Here is a 22,793-nt window from a genome sequence, read left to right on the forward strand (position 1 = left end):
AGGATTTGCCGCACAAATGACGCTGTCAAGCTCCTGAGAGAGTCTCTGCATCCACATGTCATTTTCGCAACTGCCAGATATACCCACAGAGCGTGGTTGCACAGATTAAAAGCTCTAAATACTACAGCCGCAGGAGTCTAGGCCACTTTGCCTTATGGTACAGCTATCGCGGCTGCAAGTTTACTCTCCCCGCTAGCACCTACTTATTTGACTAGTGGTGACGAGTTAGGATCCCTGGCCCAGCTTAAGCGAGACTTAGTCTGTGTTTTAACTCATTTTACTGGCATTTGGTATGTAATTATTGTTGCTGTTTTATGAATGAAGGTTTTTATCAGACGATGTTCCATCTTTTTATCACATTTTTAGCCAACTGCATATTTATAATCTTAACCATGAAAACTGTATTGTATTTTTGCTGCAGCATATCCTGAAGGTTTTTTATATCGAATAAAAGTGGATGATTGAGAAGTTGCATTTGTGTTGTTAGGCCTTCAATACTGTCAATCATACATAGTTTATTCAAAGGCTGCATGACATTGCGGGCGTCAGCCGGATTGCCCTTTCTTGGATATGGGATCACCTTCAGGATCACATTTGCCAAGTGAAAATTGGTAGCGTCATGGTACCTACCTGCCAGGTGACCTGTGGTGTGCTCGAAGGATCCACCATTCCAACTAGGCTTTTCAACACATATGCCAGAGCCTTGGGTAATCGGATGGAGTCCTTCACCCCACCTTACAAATGCATGTTGATGACTCGAAGGCCCTGCTCAATATTTCATCTAAGAATGTTAAAAATGACTCCATCACAACATTCCTCCAACAATCACAAAACTGAACAACGGACAATAGCCTGTGCTAAAACCCTCCCAAAACAAACATCCTCTACTTCCATATTCCTGAGCCTCAAAACAGCCCTTCAAACAGCCTTCATCCTGAGGCTTAACACCCCTAATTATGGATACAGACAGAAATCTGGGATTCCTCTTGGGTACCCACCTATCATGCACTCCTTCCATCGATTGGGTTGCCCAAAAGTCACGTTTCACTTACATATGATTAGGAAAATCCTCCCCCTAATGGAAGAGGTCTCAGAATATTGAATTTGCCCAAGTCTTGATTCTCACACGACAAGGCCATTGCAACTGCATCCAGATGGGCCTTAATAAAGACGTAATACACCATTGAAAGCTGCAGAAATAATCCTGAAGCCCGAGCGAGTAAAGGGCGAGCAAAGGTCTAGGAGGACTGTTGACTGTGCTGCTGTGGAAGTCCTGCATTCTTTTTTATTTACTTATTTTCTCTGAGCCCATGAAAAATAGGCACTCGCACTGAGGGATCAGTGTGTGCATAGCTGCGTTTTCGAGGGCATTGTTCCTTTAATCCTCTTGACCTACGAGGATCCACCTACAGGAAGCAAGGCTGAAAAGGGGAAGGTTGGCACACTCGCGGCGTGAGGCCCGAGCGAGTAAAGGGTGAGCAAAAGTCTAGGAGGACTGTTGACTGTTTGCTGCTTTGCTGGGTGATGGAGGGGAAACACAGTGGGAAGTTATCTCGGCAATGCGGCGCATTGGTGGGCAATGAGGAACTCAGGAATATAAACAAGCAGAATGAAGGGGTGGACGCGTTCCCTAATGTCGCTCACTGGAAACTGGGCCGCAGCGTGTGCATACTCAATTGGAACACACCGCGCTCAACAGAGAAGATACGGTAAGCACTCGCAAAATTAAAATCTGTTGGTGCTTCAAAAGAGCGGCAGAGAGCTGGGAACTGTTACAACTATTCTACTGGGGGGTTGGTTCACAAGGGATCGACACCCAGAAGCACTATTAAAGTGACTTGGCCCAATAAATATAACAAGGGAAGGACATACCATAATAAACGAGGCATTCTGAACGTGAGCTCCATCAAACCCATCAAATCCATCAGACCCACAATAAACTCTGCAAATGCCCAGTGTGAGTGGGAGACTGTAGGAGATAGCTCCTTTGATCCTGCCCACTGAACTGCACACAGGTATTACCAAAACCACAGAAATCTACAGAAACCTCTGCAAGTGTCCAGTGTGTGCGGGAGACTGTGGGAGACAGCTCCTTTGATCCCGCCCACTGAACTGTACGCGGGCATTACCAAAACCGCCGAAATCTAAAGAAAACTCTGCAAGTGCCCAGTGTGAGCGGGAAACTGCCGGAGACAGCTCCTTTGATCCCACCCACAGAACTGCACACGGGCATCAGACATTCAAAATGAAATTACGCAGCACCAAACACATGGAGAGAGAAGGGGACGGGTCATATCTCGGTGGAAGTCAAGAAATAGCTATTCTTACCGACCTACAAAATCAGGAAAATATATATCCTCACTCTCCCCAGCAAATTCAGGCTCAAATACATGCAGAGGAATTATCTGGCAATCCGTCAGATAGTCATAAAGAGAAGAACCCAAGTACTGCAATTATAAACAAATGGAAACGTGGATTAGAGTATACAACAACAACAAAAAGAATTCAACAGAAAATAGAAAATGTCATAAAAGTCATAGTGACATTGATGGCGAATCACTAATCCTATGGGAAAACCCGAGGCAACCACAAACTCCATCCTCTAGCACGGAAATCCCTTCACCACCAGCAAAATTGGGGATCAGTACTGATCCATCAAGGGAGAAGGGAAATTTGGAAACCCCAGCTCTTCAAGATATACACCTGAAAATATAGGACGTGACATAGAAGAAAAAAGTGATACTGCCCAAAAGACAAAACCAGAACCTAACTCAGACATACTAAAAGTTCTAAACTTTGTACTGAGCTCACTGGTTTCAGTATTCGAAATGTTACAAATGGAGGTACAAGCACAAAATGGGACTCTCTTGGAGATGTCAAAGGAAATAGCATTGTGCGACTCATCCTTAGTTGGCTTGGCAACTGCAATCAATACCAATATGACCTTACCGCTCAGGGATTTAAACCTGGACATGGTAAAACAAGGACTAGACATTACATCAATACAGCAAAGTCTGAAGGAAAAAAACCTCTTGGAGAAACAAAATAATGAGCTACTGGGAGAGGTTCTTTCATTATTGAAAGGAAACAGGAAAATAATCCAACAACAGGGCTCTATAGAAAATATTTGAGAATACTCATTAGACGACACACCATTATCGGACTCATTGCTGGAAGAATTTCGAAGACTTGCCAACATTGTAGAAGGAGAAATAGAGACTGAAGAAGTGGCGCAAAAAAAGCAGTCAGACAATGCAAACGAGAAGCAAACAGAGTTAACTCCTGGATGGCAACATGCCTGCGATCAGACATCAAGAGGCAGGAGAAAAGCAAGAAAACGTCTTGCACAAAGAGAGAGATCTACGATTGCACAACCTAAAAAAAAGAAAAATCCAAAAAAAAACTGAAAGAAAACAAGAACATTGGGAATAAAACAGAAAAAATCATTTCACAGACAAGTCCTAAAACCTCAAACAACAGAGAGGAACAGGATATATCAACAAATAACGCTGTAGCTCAACGACCGCCTTTCGGGAAAAAAAGGATGACACAAGAGAAGGAAAATCAGAAACAAACTAAAAAGAACTCTGAAAGTAAAAAAACAGGGAAATGCAAACAATTGGAAGGAATTGTAGTAATTACAAAGGCAAGCATTGGTCTGCAAACTGAGAACAAGGAAGAGGAAGGTAGTAATGTAAGGACAAAAGCAAAGGAGAGTATTTGGAAAAATAAACCTGAAAAAGAAAAATCTCAAGTTAGGAAAGAATCAAATGAAGCCCCTCAAAAAAATGTTGGAATAAAATGGGCTCCAATCTTCTTGAAAAAGGATCTCCAATCTGCCAAAAAGAGCAATGGTCCGGTGAATATCGAAATGGCACAAGGCGATTGCAAACTAAAAATTGCTCCTATTTTTTAAATTAAAAAACAGAAAATCAGTAAAGATTTAAGTGTTCCCTTATTAAATGCGACTACCCCCATCTCAGTTAATGAAACGGGTTTAAACACCATCTATGAAAACAACACTCAAAATGGGGAGGGAAAGTCAGTTAAATTGATCAGCTCAGGAAAGCAAGAGGATTCCTGTTTGATATTGCAAGTTCCTTTAAAAACCAGTGAATGTTTGGCTCAAAGTAACTTGAAAAACCATACCATCCAAAAAGTGTGGTTGAGACTGCGCTCAAATACAGGGCATCATAAATCATTGAGCAGGGCAGTAATTTTGAGCATGATGAAGAAAGTGAAAAACCTTCATTGTCTTTCAACAGAAGATATAGAAAGCGTCAAATTCCCAACGTCACAAGATCGTTTTTTGGTGGAATTGGTTCTCACTTCAGAGAATGCGAAAAAAATCATGCTACAAGAATTTGTGGAGCTAGAATCTTACGGATTGGAAGTCTCATGCAATGATTCGGAAAAAAAAACATCAGTAAACAACAGAATGCCTAATTACTAACGAACATGGGAAAAGACGTCTCTAATAAACACAGAACCTGAGGAAAGAGGGAAGCAAAGAAACAGAACTAAAGATAAAAGAAGATACCTTCACACTCCTTCCAGAAATTTTTACACAAGTACTACAGAAGCTAGGATTGGGAACACAGCAACTTTAGAAAAGATGACTTAAATGTGTTCAGTTGGAACTCGCGGGGCTCCAGTGCTATAAGGGCAAATGAAATGAGGACACATCTATTCAATTTGGATGTTGTTGCCTTATTACAAGAAACCTGGTTGGTGAACCCATTGAACATTGAAGGTTATACTGTCTCCTGCCTACCAGCAGCACAAAAACCACTAAGACGCCCGTCAGGGGGGTAACTTATAGCATTGAAGAATCAGATCTTCAAAAATATAGTGTAAATTGGGAAAAACCCTTTGGGCTTTCAAGCAAGCAGAGCAAACGTAAACCTACAAGGGAAATCTTCAACTTGGGTCTTGATAAATATATACTGGAACCCCGCCAGTTCGAAACTGGACATTTTTTTGGAAAGCTTGGGCCTACTACTTGAAAAAGTGAAGGTGGAGTCAGTCTCCAATAACATCATCTTGGCAGGTGACTTTAATACAAACTGTCTGCTCTCACAAAAATGTGAGGCAAAAAACTTGAATGTTGGGAAGACAAGTAGGGGCAGATTGTGGTAGGAATTTATGGAACGTTGGGACCTCAGAATGGTCAACTGCTCCCAAAAGAATGACCAAGAAATATACAAAACATGGCACAGAGGGAACTCATCTTCTACCATAGACTTTATCTTTGTCTCTAAAAACATACATGCTTGACCCTCCGTCCTCACTCTAAAACGGGATGGGGGAAGTGATCATTCCAGACTTGAGTTAACATTCCAAAATATTCTAGGAATAAGAACAGAAAGAGAAACCCAGAACCTGGAAGGTAAAAATGGGAAAGTTAGAGTTAGGAAATACAAGAATGGGGGAACTCAGCTTAATAGGCAGTTAAAAGAGATCCCAGAATCAATTTGGAAACTGGAATGGGATCCGATGAGGTTTAACAAATTCATTTGGGCAACATTAGAACCGGATGACTCAGCAGGGAGGGTGAAGCAAAAACACCTCCATGCCTTTGACGAAACAACGCAAAGGAGAAAAAGCGACCATCGAAAAGCACTGTGAGAAATTTTAAAAAGTGGGTATCCGGTAGACCAATTGAAAATAGAAATAAAGAAAGAAAAAATCAATTACAAATCATGGTCAATCTCGCAAAGGGAGATCCGGATGCAAGTAGACGGGGAATATGTCCTCAAAATATTAAGAGAAAACCACAGTAGAAAAGTCAGTTTGAGGGGGACACAGGTAACGCCCTTTGCAATTTAGTCTCTGAGAAAGATTGGGTCGATCACTTGACAGAGACTTATAAAAGTCAGAGCACCTGTCTCTTTGTGACCATACCAGATATGCCTTGGAGACTTAATATCAAAGAAGAAGAAATCTACGAAATTATAATTAATTCCTCAACATCTAAAGCCTCCGGACTAAATGGTCTGACCTATCAGACACTGAAAGGAGAACCAAAGTTATGGTCGAAACTGCTATCTAGTCTCTTCAGAGAAATCCTTAAAAAACGGGTATTTCCAATTTCTTGGAAAACAGCACTGGTAATATCCTTTTTTTAAAAAGGTGATTGTCGGGCAGCTGCTAACTACAGGCCAATAGCACTGCTCGACATTGAAAGCAAAATTTGTATGAGAGTTCTACTAAATCACATTTTGAAATGGGTAGAAGATTTTGAAATTCTGTCACGATTTCAAAAAGGATTTCGGAAGGGACACTCGACAGCGATCAATGGTTTAATTTTATATATTCTGAATGATCAAACAGGGAATAAAAACTCTCCTCCATTGTATGGAGCATGGATCGATTTATCGAGCGCATTCGATCAGGTTGAACAAGCTTTACTTTGGCAAAAATTGCGAAAGTGGGGAATGCCAGAAACACTACTATCAATCTTGGTAGAATTGCATAGAGCCACAAACTTAAGAGTTCGACTAGATGAAATGGGTCATTGTCAAAACTCATAGAGGTAAAAAGGGGGGGCAGACAAGGGTGCCTAGGAGCATCCCTTTTCTTTAATCTGTTCTTGGCAGATATGGTAAAGTTTCTAGAAACATCTGCATTGGCCAGTCCGACCTTAAATGGGAGAAAGATCTGTTGGCTGGCCTACGCAGATGACATAGTTCTTCTAGATAGAATAGCAATCGGCTTGCAATGTCTTTTAACAAGACTTAATGAGTATGTTGAAATAAATAGACTAACAATCAATCCTACCAAATCAAATGTTCTAATCTTCAAACACCCATTGACAAAAACTAAATACAAAAGTTGGAAATTGGGGGGCCAATGCATCAGAGTTGTTGAAGTGATAAAATATCTGGGCTACAATATACATGCTAAACCAGCCCAATACAAGACACAGGGCCTCATCACGACTTTGGCAGTAACCCTTAAATCCGGCGGTAGCACTATTACCACCGGATTTAAGGGTCCGCCGAATCAGGACTTCGGCGGATTTCGCCCCAGCTCTGAGCTGGGGGGAAATCCGCTGAAAATTCGCGCTATTACCGCCGGCGGGAAATCCGCCGGCGGTATTAGCGCGAAGATTCCCCATTGAGCCCAATGGGGAATGGGGCATTCCCGAATGGGCTCAGTGGGGAATGGGGACTAACATTACCGCCAAACTTGTGATCCGGCGCTATTAGCGCCGGGGAGTTCGGCGCTAGGGCTAATACCGCCCGCGCTAATAGCGTTACTGTTACCGCCCAAGTCGTGATGAGGCCCACACTCTGAGGTTATGGACAAGGTAAACCAAGCTGGCTCCCAAATGGTCAAATTGAACCATACATTTTGTAAATCTTCGATCCTCCCGTTGGTAAAATACTATTCAGCAAAAGTCGTACCAGTGATACTCTATGGTCTGGAAGCCAAACCGGGTCTTTGGGCAACAAATTGGGAAACGTTTGAGGGTCGATTTTGGAAAAGAGCATTGGGCCTCCCAAGTTGCACATCTATAAAAAGTTTGAGGTTTGAATTGGGTTTAAAGTCTTTGAAGTGTATGGCAGACTGGAAACTGATTTCCCTATTCCGAGAGATCATTATGGGCAAAAAAACTTCCCTGTATGGAGATCTCGGCGCTCAAAAATCAGAGGGTAAATCGCTTCTCTTGGATTTACTAGGGGAAAACATTGACAAAAAATCTGCTCAAAATAAAAAAAAGAACTGGAGCTGCTGAACTGGATAGAAACAATAGAAACTGTCAGAATGGATCCAGTCCAAAGTGCCTTTTTGAGGGGGGAGAAGAAACTCGGGTGTTTATCACGTTACTTAATGAAATCCCCTGACAGAAAACTGCGCTCAAATTTCCTCAGAATGAGATTAACTCTAATCCACTGCGGGGCAATTTTAGAGAAACGAAATCAAGGGGAGAAAGCTAAAAAACTGTGTTCGGTTTGCATAAACTCTGCCAAACAAACACTAAAAAATTTACTCATGGACTGTGAAGGCTCATGGACTTATCGCTCAAAACTATTTAGGAACTTTGTGCACAGAGAAGAAGATATCATATCAGATATCTTGTGGGAAAGACTCATTTCTGGTACAAATGCTGCATTATCATCGGCAGATATACAGGTGCTAATCAACTGTGAAATAGTTATCTAAATTGTTTTTTTGGGAAAATAGACTAATATAACATAGACTACTGAGAGTACATCTGGAAGAGGCAGGGTTTGGCAAAGAAAATAATCATTTTGTTATGTGAAAGAAATCTGGACATCCTGGAAAGTAAATTTGTCAGCTGTTGTTGAATTGTTTTATTTACTTTTGTAAAGGCTTATTCAGCCCAATAAATAAATAAATAAATAAATAAATAAATGAATGAATGGATGGATGAATAAATAAATAAATAAATAATCCTGGCACTCAGAGCATGGAGCTGTATCACCTCTGCCCTAAAGGCTTTACACTAGCAACCCAGGGGACAAAGACACCTTCTCAAGACCTGGTGTATTAGTCACCAAAACCCTTCCAACGCCGGTCCTACGTACCTCGCCTCCTTCAACTTCAAATACAGTCGTAGCAGGAAGCAGAGGTCTGCTCCCATGCGCGGGCTGACCTTCCCTTTCCCAAGTTCATTAGAAATAGATATATATAGAGCACTACACATTCTCAGCATTTGGTTCTAAGTACTGGAATAAACTCTGTCTGGGCCTCCTCTCTGAACCTCCCCTGGAGAGAGAGTCACTGATGCATGGAAATTGGCGCAGAAATTCTGCCTGGGCTGCATGCCGAGAAGGACACTGCATGAGCCTGTGTACGGACCAAAGAATGCACGCCACCGGTATTCATGGAATTGACTGCGCAATGTAACAGTATTCATGCCTGGAATGCCCCCGACAAGCTTACATGCAAAGTATGAAGAGCCCGAACAGCTACCTTTGCGCGCTCCCCCTGGTGCGAATAGACGCACCCTTCAAACAGTGTGTGGGGTCCCACGTAAGCAAGCCTGGAACTCTGGGACCCTGCGCGGTGTCCCCCGTAACTGTATTCGGCACCCTGACAGCATTCATAGAAACAAATATTAACTCTGAAATAATACAGGGAATCTGCGTGCGTACCCACATAAAATGTTCCTGCATCCCGCTTCACTGCTTACGAACACCCCCTAAGTTACATCAGGAGCCTGATTGAGTACACGCACCCCGAAATCCAAAATGTGACCCCATATGCACGCTGAAAATCCTACGAACAAGGGTACTTCCACCTCGTGTGGCGAATCAAATGAAGGACTTGCGTGGCCATTTCCCAGCCGAGACGTGGCATGATCGATTACATGAATACATCTCGTGCCATGCAATAGTGGACGTGCGATGGACGGCCTGCATGCTGTCCCTCGGAACGTCCACTTTTACGCAAGTTCTTCCCCATTTTTGGTGTTCTGCCCCGTACCAGCCCTCTGCGCATGGCACCCCAAGTTCTGCCCAGAGTCTTGCGCAAGACCCTCGACTGCTCGCACAGACGTGCCAAGCCAGTGCAAACTACACACAAGTACAGGGAATGTACTGCCAAATTTAATTCCATGATTTGACGAACATAGTTGCAAACAAGTACTCAATGTTCTGGGCAGATATTTCTATGAAACGGGTCCTATGTTTCTCCCCTCCTCACCCTAGTTTGAGATTTTGGTCTTTTCTAACTGTCGCCCAGCCTGGAAACGTTCAGCCTCTTGGATAGCTGTTCTCTTTCGCTCTCCGACCTACCCTTCCCTGCTGCTTCTCTCCAACTGACATATGCATTTCTGCAACGTGTTCTAAAGTATCTTTCATCCATTTAATATTGCAGCTTTAGTGTATATAAAATAAATACTTATTTATATATAACGGCTAGTGTGTAAGTGTCTCCTTGAATGCTCTGGGTACTGTGTGCCTCACTACAGCCCTTATCCCTCCTAGACTAAGCATGGCTGATCGGCCATTGCTACCAAACCTTTGGGTAATTCAGGCTAAACATAATGGGTGTCCCCCTGTTCATCCAAGTAGGCCTTCTGAAGTCTTGTCTCAGACAGGACTTTACCAAAACCTCCCAACAGATACATATTCAGCATTAATGTATTTGATCAAATAAATGTTCAAGGTGACGTACCAGTAGTCAGGTTATCGAAGGCTGTCGTTGATGAAGAATTGGTGCTCGTCGCAGGCAGGGTTGGTGGTAAATCAGTTCTACTCTGGGTTGAGTTGGTGGTTGTACTCGCACTGATACTTGTAACTGCTGTGGGAAGTGTGGTATTTGTGTTTGGGGGATGGGTGACACTGTGAGTGGTACTGGCTGCAAAGGAAGCGGTGTTGACAGTGTAAGCAGTGGTACTGGAAGGAGTGGTGTTTGTCATTAGCGGGTAAGAAAAAGTAGGTGTGGTTGTAAAAGGAGTGCTAGTTGTGTTGATTCTGTTAGGAGTGGTGATCGTGACCTGCGCTGCACTTGTAATCCTTGTGTCAAGCTTGGCACTTGTAGTGATTGCGTGAGGGGTGGCAGATGAGGAGAATGTGTCAAGAGTAGCCACTGTGTCAGATGGTGTACCTGTGAAGACTGTATGAGGAGTGGCACCTGTACTGTTTGTAGAAAGGGTACTTATATTGGTTGTGTGTGAAGTGGCATTTTTGGTAGTTGTGCCATTACTCGTATTTGTGATGGTTGTGTTATGAATAAGACTTGTGACAGTTGTGACAGAGGTGGCATTTGTAATTGCTTTGTCGGGAGATCCACTTGGAGCAATGGTGAAAGGGGTGGCACTTGTGGCAATTGTTTCAGGTAAGACACGTGTGATTGTGTAAGACGTGGTGCTAGTGACACTTGTGCTAGAAGGAGGACTTGTGACAATGCTGTCAGGAGTGCCGTTTGTGTCAGAGGATGTACGAGAAGTTATTGCATTGGGAGTGCCACTTGCAACAGTTGTTTCAGGTGTGTCACTTTTGGTTGTTGTGTTAAGAGTGCCACTTGTAGCTGTTGTGTCAGGGCTGGCACTTGCGACAGTTGTATTAGAAGTGCTACTAGTGACAATTGTGTCAGCAGTAGTCCCTGTGGGGATTGTGCCGGGAGTGCCACTCGTGACAGGAAGGCTGCTTGAATTATTTGTGTCAGAAGGGACATATGAGGCGTTGGAATAAGCGCTGGAACTTGTAGTAAGTATGCCAGCAGTGGCATTTGTGATGGTCGTGGAGAGAGCAGTGCGTGTAGACATTGTGTCACGAGTGCTATCTATGACAGGTGTATCAGGAGCAGCACTTGTGGCGATCGTTGAATGAGTTGCACGCGTGACTGTGTAAGGTACGGTAGTTCCAGTCACAGGAGCTGCGCCTGTGAGAATTGTGCCAGGAGTGGGATTGCTATCAGGAGGGGACATTTCGATGGTTGTGTAAGGAGTGGCACTTGTGGCAATTACACTAGGGGTAGTGTCTGTGGTGAATGTGACAGTATTGACACTTGTGGTAGGTGAATGCAAAGTGACATCTTTGGTAGTTGTGTCAAGACTAGAAGCTGTGATGGTTGTGTAAGGAGTGGCACTTGTGGCAATTACACTAGGGGGAGTGTCTGTGGTGAATGTGACAGTATTGACACTTGTGGTAGGTGAATGCAAAGTGACATCTTTGGTAGTTGTGTCAAGACTAGAAGCTGTGATGGTTGTGTAAGGAGTGGCACTTGTGGCAATTACACTAGGGGTAGTGTCTGTGGTGAATGTGACAGTATTGACACTTGTGGTAGGTGAATGCAAAGTGACATCTTTGGTAGTTGTGTCAAGACTAGAAGCTGTGATGGTTGTGTAAGGAGTGGCACTTGTGGCAATTACACTAGGGGTAGTGTCTGTGGTGAATGTGACAGTATTGACACTTGTGGTAGGTGAATGCAAAGTGACATCTTTGGTAGTTGTGTCAAGACTAGAAGCTGTGATGGTTGTGTAAGGAGTGGCACTTGTGGCAAATACACTAGGGGTAGTGTCTGTGGTGAATGTGACAGTATTGACACTTGTGGTAGGTGAATGCAAAGTGACATCTTTGGTAGTTGTGTCAAGACTAGAAGCTGTGATGGTTGTGTAAGGAGTGGCACTTGTGGCAATTACACTAGGGGTAGTGTCTGTGGTGAATGTGACAGTATTGACACTTGTGGTAGGTGAATGCAAAGTGACATCTTTGGTAGTTGTGTCAAGACTAGAAGCTGTGATGGTTGTGTAAGGAGTGGCACTTGTGGCAATTACACTAGGGGTAGTGTCTGTGGTGAATGTGACAGTATTGACACTTGTGGTAGGTGAATGCAAAGTGACATCTTTGGTAGTTGTGTCAAGACTAGAAGCTGTGATGGTTGTGTAAGGAGTGGCACTTGTGGCAATTACACTAGGGGTAGTGTCTGTGGTGAATGTGACAGTATTGACACTTGTGATAGGTGAATGCAAAGTGACATCTTTGGTAGTTGTGTCAAGACTAGAAGCTGTGATGGTTGTGTAAGGAGCGGCACTTGTGGCAATTACACTAGGGGTAGTGTCTGTGGGGAATGTGACAGTATTGACACTTGTGATAGGTGAATGAAAAGTGACATATTTGGTAGTTGTGTCAAGACTAGAAGCTGTGATGGTTGTGTAAGGAGGGGCACTTGTGGCAATCACACTAGGGGCAGTGTCTGTGTTGAATGTGACAGTATTGACACTTGTGATAGGTGAATGCAAAGTGACATCTTTGGTAGTTGTGCCAAGACTAGAAGCTGTGATGGTTGTGTAAGGAGTGGCGCTTGTGGCAATTACACTAGGGGTAGTGTCTGTGGTGAATGTGGCAGTATTGACACCTGTGATAGGTGAATGCGAAGTGACATCTTTGGTAGTTGTGTCAAGACTAGAAGCTGTGATGGTTGTGTAAGGAGCGGCACTAGTGGCAATTACACTCGGGGTAGTGTCTGTGGTGAATGTGACAGTATTGACACTTGTGATAGGTGAATGCAAAGTGACATCTTTGGTAGTTGTGCCAAGACTAGAAGCTGTGATGGTTGTGTAAGGAGCGGCGCTTGTGGCAATTACACTCGGGGTAGTGTCTGTGGTGAATGTGACAGTATTGACACTTGTGATAGGTGAATGCAAAGTGACATCTTTGGTAGTTGTGTCAAGACTAGAAGCTGTGATGGTTGTGTAAGGAGCGGCACTTGTGGCAATTACACTAGGGGTAGTGTCTGTGGTGAATGGGACAGTATTGACACTTGTGATAGGTGAATGCAAAGTGACATCTTTGGTAGTTGTGTCAAGAGTAGAAGCTGTGATTGTTGTGTAAGGAGCGGCACTTGTGGAAATTACACTAGGGGCAGTGTCTGTGGTGAATGTGACAGTATTGACACTTGTGATAGGTGAATGCAAAGTGACATCTTTGGTAGTTGTGTCAAGACTAGAAGCTGTGATGGTTGTGTAAGGAGCGGCACTTGTGGCAATAACACTAGGGGCAGTGTCTGTGATGAATGTGACAGTATTGACACTTGTGGTAGGTGAATGTAAAGTGACATCTTTGGTAGTTGTGTCAAGACTAGAAGCTGTGATGGTTGTGTAAGGAGCGGCACTTGTGACAATTACACTAGGGGTGGTGTCTGTGGTGAATGTGACAGTATTGACACTTGTGATAGGTGAATGCAAAGTGACATCTTTGGTAGTTTTGTCAAGACTAGAAGCTGTGATGGTTGTGTAAGGAGTGGCACTTGTGGCAATTACACTAGGGGTGGTGTCTGTGGTGAATGTGACAGTACTGACACTTGTGATAGGTAAATGCAAAGTGACATCTTTGGTAGTTGTGTCAAGAATAGAAACTGTGATGGTTGTGTAAGGAGCGGCACTTGTGGCAATTACACTAGGGGCAGTGTCTGTGGTGAATGTGACAGTATTGACACTTGTGATAGGTGAATGCAAAGTGAAATTGTTGGTAGTTGTGTCAAGACTAGAAGCTGTGATGGTTGTGTAAGGAGCGGCACTTGTGGCAATTACACTAGGGGTAGTGTCTGTGGTGAATGTGACAGTATTGACACTTGTGATAGGTGAATGCAAAGTGACATCGTTGGTAGTTGTGTCAAGACTAGAAGCTGTGATGGTTGTGTAAGGAGTGGCACTTGTGGCAATTACACTAGGGGTAGTGTCTGCGGTGAATGTGACAGTATTGACACTTGTGATAGGTGAATGCAAAGTGACATCTTTGGTAGTTGTGTCAAGACTAGAAGCTGTGATGGTTGTGAAAGGAGTTGTGCTTGTGGTATTGGTTTCAGGAGTGGTATTTGTGGCTGGAGGGATACCTGTAATAATTGTATGAGGATGGGTGCTTGTGATATTTGTGTCAACATTCTCATGTGTAATGCTTGTGTAAGAAGGAATACTTGTATGTGTGGCTTCAGCAGTAGTTGTGCCAGGACTCTTCATTGTGGTGATTGCGCTATGGATGGAATTTGTATATGATGACATACTTGTGTTTGTTGTGTTAGCTGTGGGATATCTGGTAGTTGTATCAGGTTTGCTATTTGTGATGATTGTGTTAAGAATCGGACTTGAGGCGATTGTGTCTGAAACTGCATTTGTGGTTTCTGTGCCAGTGGACCCACTTGGGACAAGCGTGCCCATGGTGGGGATAGTATCAGCATTGTCATTTGAGATGGTTGTGTAAGCAGCAGCACTTGTAGCAGCTGTGGTTGGGAATGCATGTGTGGCGATTGTGACAGTAGCATCACTTGTGAAAGGAGTGAAAGAACTGATGCTCTTGGTAGCTGTTGCACGACTAGAATCTGTGATGTTCAAATAAGGAGTGACGATCTTGGTGTCAGGAGTGGCACTTTTGCTCATGGGGTGACTTGTAATAATCGTTTGTGAATGGGGACTTGCATTTATTGCAGGTGTGCTAGAAGTGGGGACTGTGGCAGTTGCTTCAAGTACGGCAATCGTGTGAAGTGTGGCACCTGCGTCATGTATGGCACTTGCGGGGCTGGTGTAAGTAGTGGCAATTGTGGGAATAGTTTCAGGAGTGGAACTTGTAGTGATCGTGCCAGTAGTGGCACTCGTGGCTATTGTGCCTGACGTGACTGTGTGCAGGAAATAGGTCAAGTCAGAGGGGGGAACAGTGGCAAAGGTGGAGATGGTGATTGGTTTACCGCCGAGACCTGTGAGGAGAAAACACATAAGAACTGTTATTTGTTTAAAAACAGTGAGAGCAAAAGCTCCTTCAGTTGATGTTTGGCCAATTCAAGACTTCTTGCTTACTTTGACCAATTATCCTATTGGTAATTTCATTTTGCTGAGTGAGGGATGAAAGAGAACATGTGATCACTTTTCCAGAAAAGAGGAGGCTGCAATTTGAGAAATCCTCCCATCCCCAAAAGATTATCATGCTCTTAGCCAATTAGGCACTGTGGGTGCAATATTTGGCACTGTCATGGCATCCAATCATCCAATTGAAATAGAGAACAAATAAAACATATTGTTTTCATAAATACCGAAAAGGAGGAGGGGTTATCCCCTTTTGGAGGACCAACTCTGTGCAGAGAAAGGACTGATTTTGGAAACATCAAGGAAAGAAAGAAAGAAAGAAAGAAAGAAAGAAAGAAAGAAAGAAAGAAAGAAAGAAAGAAAGAAAGAAAGAAAGAAAGAAAGAAAGAAAGAAAGAACTGATTTTGGAAACATCAAGGAAAGAAAGAAAGAAAGAAAGAAAGAAAGAAAGAAAGAAAGAAAGAAAGAAAGAAAGAAAGAAAGAAAGAGAGAAAGAGAGAAAGAAAGAAAGAAAGAAAGAAAGAAAGAAAGAAAGAAAGAAAGAAAGAAAGAAAGAAAGAAAGAAAGAAAGAAAGAAAGATCGTTCAGGAAGAGCACCAGGGATCCCACATGGAGACAGACCGATTTTAACAGAAGACATGAAGTAGTTACTCTCTGAGAGAGGGTTACAAGCCATTTTGGTGAGGCCCATTCCAGACTGGGACTGGAGCAGAGATGAGTCCACTGCTTAGGACCACAACCAGACTGCATACAGGCTCGTGGGATTGAGTGAATGATCTGTACTGATGTCCAGGCAGTGAGGAGGGATTTGCCAAGAGGAGACCACAGAGTGACTAGCCTGTGCAGAGTCCTGCTACCTTGTGTTCACTAAACAAAGCTTAAAAGTACATCTCCAAAAGAAGTTTATACAATGACAACCTCTGCACCGCAGTCCAAGCACTGGACAATGGACATTCTCTCCTCCATGGACTCCCCAACGACACCATTGACTGGACTCCCCAACAACACCCTTGCCCTCCTGCAAGCCATGCAAAATGCAGCAGCCAGACTCATCCACCACCTACCCTAACGTTCACATATCGCCCCTGCTCTTGCCCAGCTACCCTGGATCCCCATACTTCAGAGAATTGCCTTTAAAGGTCTCTTCATTGTATTTAAAGTCATCTGTTTCAAAACACCATTGCACCTTCATGACGAAGTCAAACCTATCACCCACACAAACACCAGAAAAGCCAGCTAACATCTTCTACACATTCCACTCAGCAAACTGTGAGAAAGCTGACAGTGTCTCAATGGCTAGTCCCCAGGGTTCTGTCATCCAAGTGGCCAGGACATGGCCATTGCTTTTGGAACCAGTTCCTGGGGGTGGACCAGTGCTGGAGGAATACATCTGTATGGGGGGGGTATTCGGGGAGTGGAAGAGGGGCACTGAGGGTGAGACATGGTATCCCCTTCCTTTTAATACCTTTTCCCCTTCCTATCTAGTAGGATATTTAGAAACTTTACCCCTTGCACCTTTTCTGACAGGAATACTTTCTCACCGTCATTTCACTGTGAGCAACACCAGACTAACACAAGAGCCATATACCTGACATGTCCCAACACAAGGGTCAGGCAGAGTCAGGCAATTGCTGATAATTACATACACCTGATTCCCATCAATCATCCCCACAGGGATAAAAGGCGAAGCACGAAAGCACACACTGAGCAAGACTAAACGCACGAGGAAGCAGCTTTTCCGAGACAGAAGTTCAAATGGAGGAGAAAAGCAGAGAGATCAGAAAGAACAACAAGGAGGGAATTGCCCTTGCCCTTTTCAACCCAAACCCGTGATAGCTCCCCAGAGAAGGACATAAGACTGGGAATCACAGCTGGCAAGTTGTGTGAATATTATCAACGGTACACAGGGCCCTCCCGCACTGATAGCCAGGGTGGGGAGAAGCGGTTGCCACCATGGTACTGACCTTGACTCCAACAGGAAGAGAAAAGCCGATGTGTTCAGCACAGCCGGTGAGTCAGAGGAAACTGATACTAGACCAGACTGTGTTAGACTCAAGTTTGCAGTGGCAACATTTATGTAGAAAGGGGAGCAATAGACAGAGGTCTTTTTGTGAACTGTGAATCAGAGTGGTATCAGAGCTAGAGGGATCCAGTGCCACATGGGCGTCAATTCAAAGGACTCTGGCCGAAACCCCTCTACCAATCAAGGAGAAGATAATGGGTATTTAGAAATCGAAGTGGTCCTGCAGATGGGTTGTGTTGAATCCCATGCACATTCGAAAGACTTTGATTGTTGTGAAAGCCAGAAGAACCTAGAGGCCTCAGGGGAGGTCGGCATGAAGTGTCAAAGTGGTCATACGAGGGTAAAGACAAACCCCCTTGTACTTTCCAAAGTCTTTGACATTTGTAAGTGACGAATGTGAACCGAACTGAGGGACGCCTGAGAGTGAGAGTGAAAAGTAACATACCTGTGAACATTGTGGCAAACGTGAACTCGACTGAGGATCGTCTTCAGTGAGTAGTTGGTCTGAGCCCAACTGAGGGAGGCAGACATTTGAGGGAAGGATCGGAGCCTGGATGAGGGGGATACAAGGGTGAAGGGTAATCACCCGACGTGAAGATACATAGAAGGAACATTTTGTTGTTTGTGATATATCAGGCCCTCTGAGGCAAGAGACTTTGCTGGAAAAAGACTTGGACATAGAAGGTCCTGATATTGTTGAACGTAACTGTCTCCGCGTGCGGGAGGAGCCCAGGAGTGTGCTGTGCTCACGTGTCCCACCTTGTCCTTTGAAAAAAGCATGGGGAAGGGAGACCCCGGCCTTAACATCCGACTTATCAATTTGTGAACACTTCTTTCTTTTCTTGTGAACATTATCCCACACTATTTTTTCAGCATAGCGGTAAGGATTGGCAATAGTTTTTTTTTGTATAGGCCCTTTTATTTGACTAGGCTCCAAAGCGACTATATTGTTATTATTTGATGATCGTAGCTTTCTCCCATCTTAGATTTAGGTTTAGATTAGGCGTTTATCTCACCCATTTTTACAGTTTAATAAACACCCTTGAACTGTGATCACTTGTGTCTGTCTTGCTTTGATACCATGCCTTCCTTACAAAACTCACATACACACAAAAACAAGCATTTACCCACTGGGCACCCAGGGCATGGAACACCCTACCTCTCCACATACGCACTGCATCCTGCATCAGCACTTCCAAAAAGAGCTTTAAAACATACCTGCTTCCCCACACGTAACCCCGCCCTCCTCTGCTGCTATCACTTATCTATCCTAATCTTTCTATCCTTTCCTGAAAATATTTTGTAACTTCTTTTTTCAACTCCCGCCTTTTCAATATTTGAACCATGTTGGGCGCTCCGAGACCCTCTGAGAACAAAAAATTCAAATAAATAAATAAATAAAATGAAGGGAATACTGGTATCTGCTTGATGGAAATTAATCAATGGCCTTGGTTTTCATGGAGGCAAAATTCATCTGAGTTTGTGAGGTGCGGTGCACAAGGCATCTTATGGCTTTAAAATATGGCCAAAAGAGGTCTGTTGACCTACTTAGATCAAAGATAAAATACAAGTCTTGAATTAACTCATTTGCTGGTCCATAAAGGCAGTAGAAAAGGGAACGTTAAAAGGGGGAACAAAATGCCAATAGACACCTGTGGGTGGATTAGCTTTCCCTCTTCTACTGTAATTTCAAAGTGACCTAGCTCAATTGCATTGCAATTCATGCCAGCACAGATGGCACTGTGTTTTGCCAAGTGTGATTGCCAGAGACCCATAAGTGAGCAACCTATTCATTTTAAAATGTTGTGATTATGTAATGTTTCAAAAATGGAATTTACTTTTGTTTTCCAAAACTCTTTAAAAGTAAAAATAGAAATAATTCTGTGATTTTGCTTTAAAGTGCATGTTAAGAAGTCGCATTGTGAAACAACTGCCAACCCACTGACAGAAGGGTGTGTGTTTATTTTGAACGAGTTTTGCAAAGGCAGCCATCTTGTAATTGTTCAAAGAAAGATACAATTAGGAAGAGCGTATTCATGTTGAGCACGTGATTTCTTCTACTTTTATTTGGCAAAAGAGAGTCATGTGAATTTCAGTGGAATTGATTGGGGGTGCGGGATCACTGATTTATTTTGTGGTCTAAGTATAATAAAATAAATATATTGTGACTAGACGGCTTGTTACTTTTCCCAGAAGGCAGGAGTGAGATTCTGGTGTCCCAGACCATTAAGCTGAGGTTACCCATGCCCCTAAAAAGGATTTGAAATAAATAATTGTGCAGGTCTTGTGTGGAGGTGGGTTATTAGAATTCCTCGAATGAGGTCATGTACAATTTAAATAATGTGTGTCTTTTATGGTCTTGGAATCCAATATGATGACATTGAAATTAAGTAGAATTGTAAAACAACCCTCTCTCAAGGAGTTACAATCCTGAGCTGACATTTCCCTGCCTGTGACATGGGGACCCCGAGCCTGTGTCAAATCTGTCCCACAACATTTGTATGCTATATTGTGGTATTCCAATTCTCAACTACAGCATTATACTCTTGTCATAGCATTTGAAACCTGCCTCATGGCTTACCAGCTATACCAAAGCAAAACAAAAGAGGTGATGGCTGGAAGGTTTAGAATGAATCTTAACCTCTGGCTTTGCTCTGGGCAATCCTGCAGACCACTGTTCTTTGCCTGCCAAGCCATTAGAAAAGGGGAAAGGCCATATGCAAATCAGGCATGGTCCACCCCCAAAGTGGCAGTCCAGTCCGAACTGCTTGGTCACACCCCTTCTGCATGAAACCACAAGCATCCACAGACATGTTTTGGCCGCGTTGGGCTCCATGAGTGAGGAGTAGCCTCAGTCTCTAGGCCCAGCAGGCTTTTCTAAGGGTGATCTCGTGGAGCTGCTGCTTACATTTTAAAATAAGAAACCCTGCAATTACTGTGACCTACAACACATCCACCAACACGCCCCCCCTGTCTCCTCCCATCTAACATGGCACCCACCCAGAAGTCTCTCAAAGAGTCCTGGCCTTTCCAAGTGACATGGTATGAGAGACTCCACTATACCATACATCATTGCACGCTGTGCCTTTAGTGTGGCATTTCAACCCTCTCTCATGGCATTCAAAATATATTTGAATCATATGACTCTGGCCCTTTATTGTGGTTTCCCAGCCTTATTTGCCTTCCAATACTATCCTGGCACACTGTGATGTTTTTCACACTGTGGGAATAGGACATCCTGGGAGTGGCTGGTATTCTACTATGGGGCATTCACGAATTTAAATTATACTACGAGGAGTGGCCAAGATTGAGTTTATTTTTTAAAAAAGTATTTAAATTTTATTGTTGAATTTAATCCCCAAAAAATTGATTTTTTTACAACAGCTTCAATTTAGTTTCATAGTAGGTTGATCACAGTGAGTCTTATCTTTAAAAAGGATCGATTGAGAGTAGGTGGGAAGTGAGAGGACGAAAGGGGCCTAAAGAGTCTCGTCACGTTTAAGTTACAGTTTTGTCATTAGTTGTTGTAAGATTTTGAAAGTCGCTAGTTGCCAAGCTGTTCTAATGCCACTGATCATTCTTCCCCACTATATCTCTTCATCTGTCACTGTTGATTGACTGAGTAGGTGTTTTGTTTAAGGAAGCCTGATGTCCATCGTGCCTGGGCAGGATAGTAATAGATGGCGGATTGACTCCTTTTCCTTGTTGCAGAATCTACAGATGTTGGTCAGCGAGAGTCCTCTGATTTGGCAGATTTCATTAGTATCAAAAAGTTTCAGTCCGGCTCTCAATATGGTGTTTCGTGATGATCGACTCGGGAACTTTTTTAATGTAGTTCTGAAGAGAGTTCAATTTGTTCCACACCAGAGGGAGGTGAAGTACCAGTTTGCAGCTGTTTGCTTTCACTAAAGTACGAATCCAATCCAGCTCTTTTGTTTTTTTGGTTACCATTGTGGGGTTGTGCTTTAGGTCATCTTCTGTGCACTCTATGTTTTTTAGTAGCGCTAAGTTTTCAACTCTCCATGCTTTGAGCATTTGGCCATTTGATGCGCATGTTTCTTTGAAGACTAAGCCATGAAGGAAAGTGCAGTCCGGAATAACACATTTTCGGTATAGCATGAGTGTATTGCACTCGACAGTGCCCTGTAGGGAGAGTAGGCTCAGTTCGCGTCTAATCAGCGAGACTGGGGTTGAATTTAGCAGCCCAAGAACCATTCTCCCAAAGAGGGCTTCCAGTTTTGGCCAAATTGTTTTAGGTAGTTAGGGCATAGCCTCAGAACCGTATGTCAGAGTAGGGACAACCTTTGATTTATAGAAGTTTAGTACTGGAATGGTGGAAAAACGTCCACATTTCCTGTCTATTGCCTTCCCTTGTGTTGCCAAATTTCTGGTCTTCTGTAGGAGGTTTTGTTGCATTGCGAGTTCATTTTTTGAATTGTCTAAAACCACACCCAGGTAGTTACACTTTTTGACTTGGTCGACGGCAGTCTTGTTTAACGACCAATCGAGTTTTTCCAGTTTCCTCGTCGAGCGTTCAACAACCATTATTTTCGTCTTTCCAATGTTTATTTCTAAGTTGTTTTCAGAAGTAAATCTCAGTAGGTTGTCAAGTTGTCGCTGTAGGCCTACGGGGGTCTGGTCTATAAGGATAAGATCGTCCGAATATAGTAGTCTTCTGATGTTGACTTGACCTAATTTTGGTGGAAGGGATCTGATGGACTCCTATGTGTCTTGATAGTCCCCCATATAGGCAAGGAAAAGGGCAGGAGCCAGCGGGCACCCTTGTTTGACTCCTCTTTTTGTCTCGATGGGGGCGGATGGGCATCCATGCTGATTCAGACACACTTTGATGGTGGTATCCATGTGTAAGGCTTTGATGGGGTTAAGGACCTCATTAGGACTTTTCCAGGTTTCCAGTTTTCCCAAGAGCCTAGCTCGATCGACTCTGTCGAAAGCCTGGGAGAAGTCTATGAATGCAGTAAACAGTCTTGGGCCTCCCTCCAGCACTTTGCTTTTCAAGATGGACAGTAGAAAGATGTTTATCGCTGTTCCTAGGGTTTTCTTGAAACCCGTTTGGAAGTTGTCATTGCAAGGCGCTTGCAATGCCCATCTTTGACATTTTTTTAGCAGTAGAGAGCCGTACACTTTTCCTATCGGGTCCAGGAGAGCAATTGGACGATAGTTTGTAGGGTCTTGATTGTCTCCTTTGTTGTATATCGGGACCATGATTGCAGATGACCATGATGGCGGAACAGATTTATAGTCCGCACATCTAATGAACACTGATCTTATAAATGCTGACCATTCCTCTGGGTAGTTTTTTAAGTCGAGGTTGCTGATGCCGTCGGGGCCTGGTGCCCGTGATTTCTTCAATTTTATTAGGAGGTCACATATCTCCTCTTGGTCAGCGAATTTTGTCCATCCCTGAGTTAATTTGGACTCATTTAGATCATCCTGGATCAAAATGGACAAAGGACTTTCGAGTGGATTAGGTGTAGG

At 43.5% G+C, this 22,793-nt stretch overlaps 1 protein-coding gene across 1 annotated transcript in view; it reads right to left on the bottom strand.

Moving 5' to 3' along the window:
- Positions 1–14,076, bottom strand: part of LOC138554754 (uncharacterized) — an 89,047-nt gene extending 74,971 nt beyond the window's left edge. Inside the window, exons 1-2 of the mRNA XM_069642599.1 lie at positions 14,009–14,076; positions 10,150–13,913 (exon numbers count right to left, since the gene is read on the bottom strand). Coding sequence (XP_069498700.1) covers positions 10,150–13,913; positions 14,009–14,076 — 3,832 coding nt within the window. The remainder of the gene's footprint in view (positions 1–10,149; positions 13,914–14,008) is intronic.
- Between the last annotated feature and the right edge of the window lie 8,717 nt (positions 14,077–22,793).

The sequence above is a fragment of the Ambystoma mexicanum genome, chromosome 1q, assembly GCF_040938575.1.
Source record: "Ambystoma mexicanum isolate Mex_15411 chromosome 1q, UKY_AmexF1_1, whole genome shotgun sequence".
Taxonomy (NCBI): Eukaryota; Metazoa; Chordata; class Amphibia; order Caudata; family Ambystomatidae; genus Ambystoma; species Ambystoma mexicanum.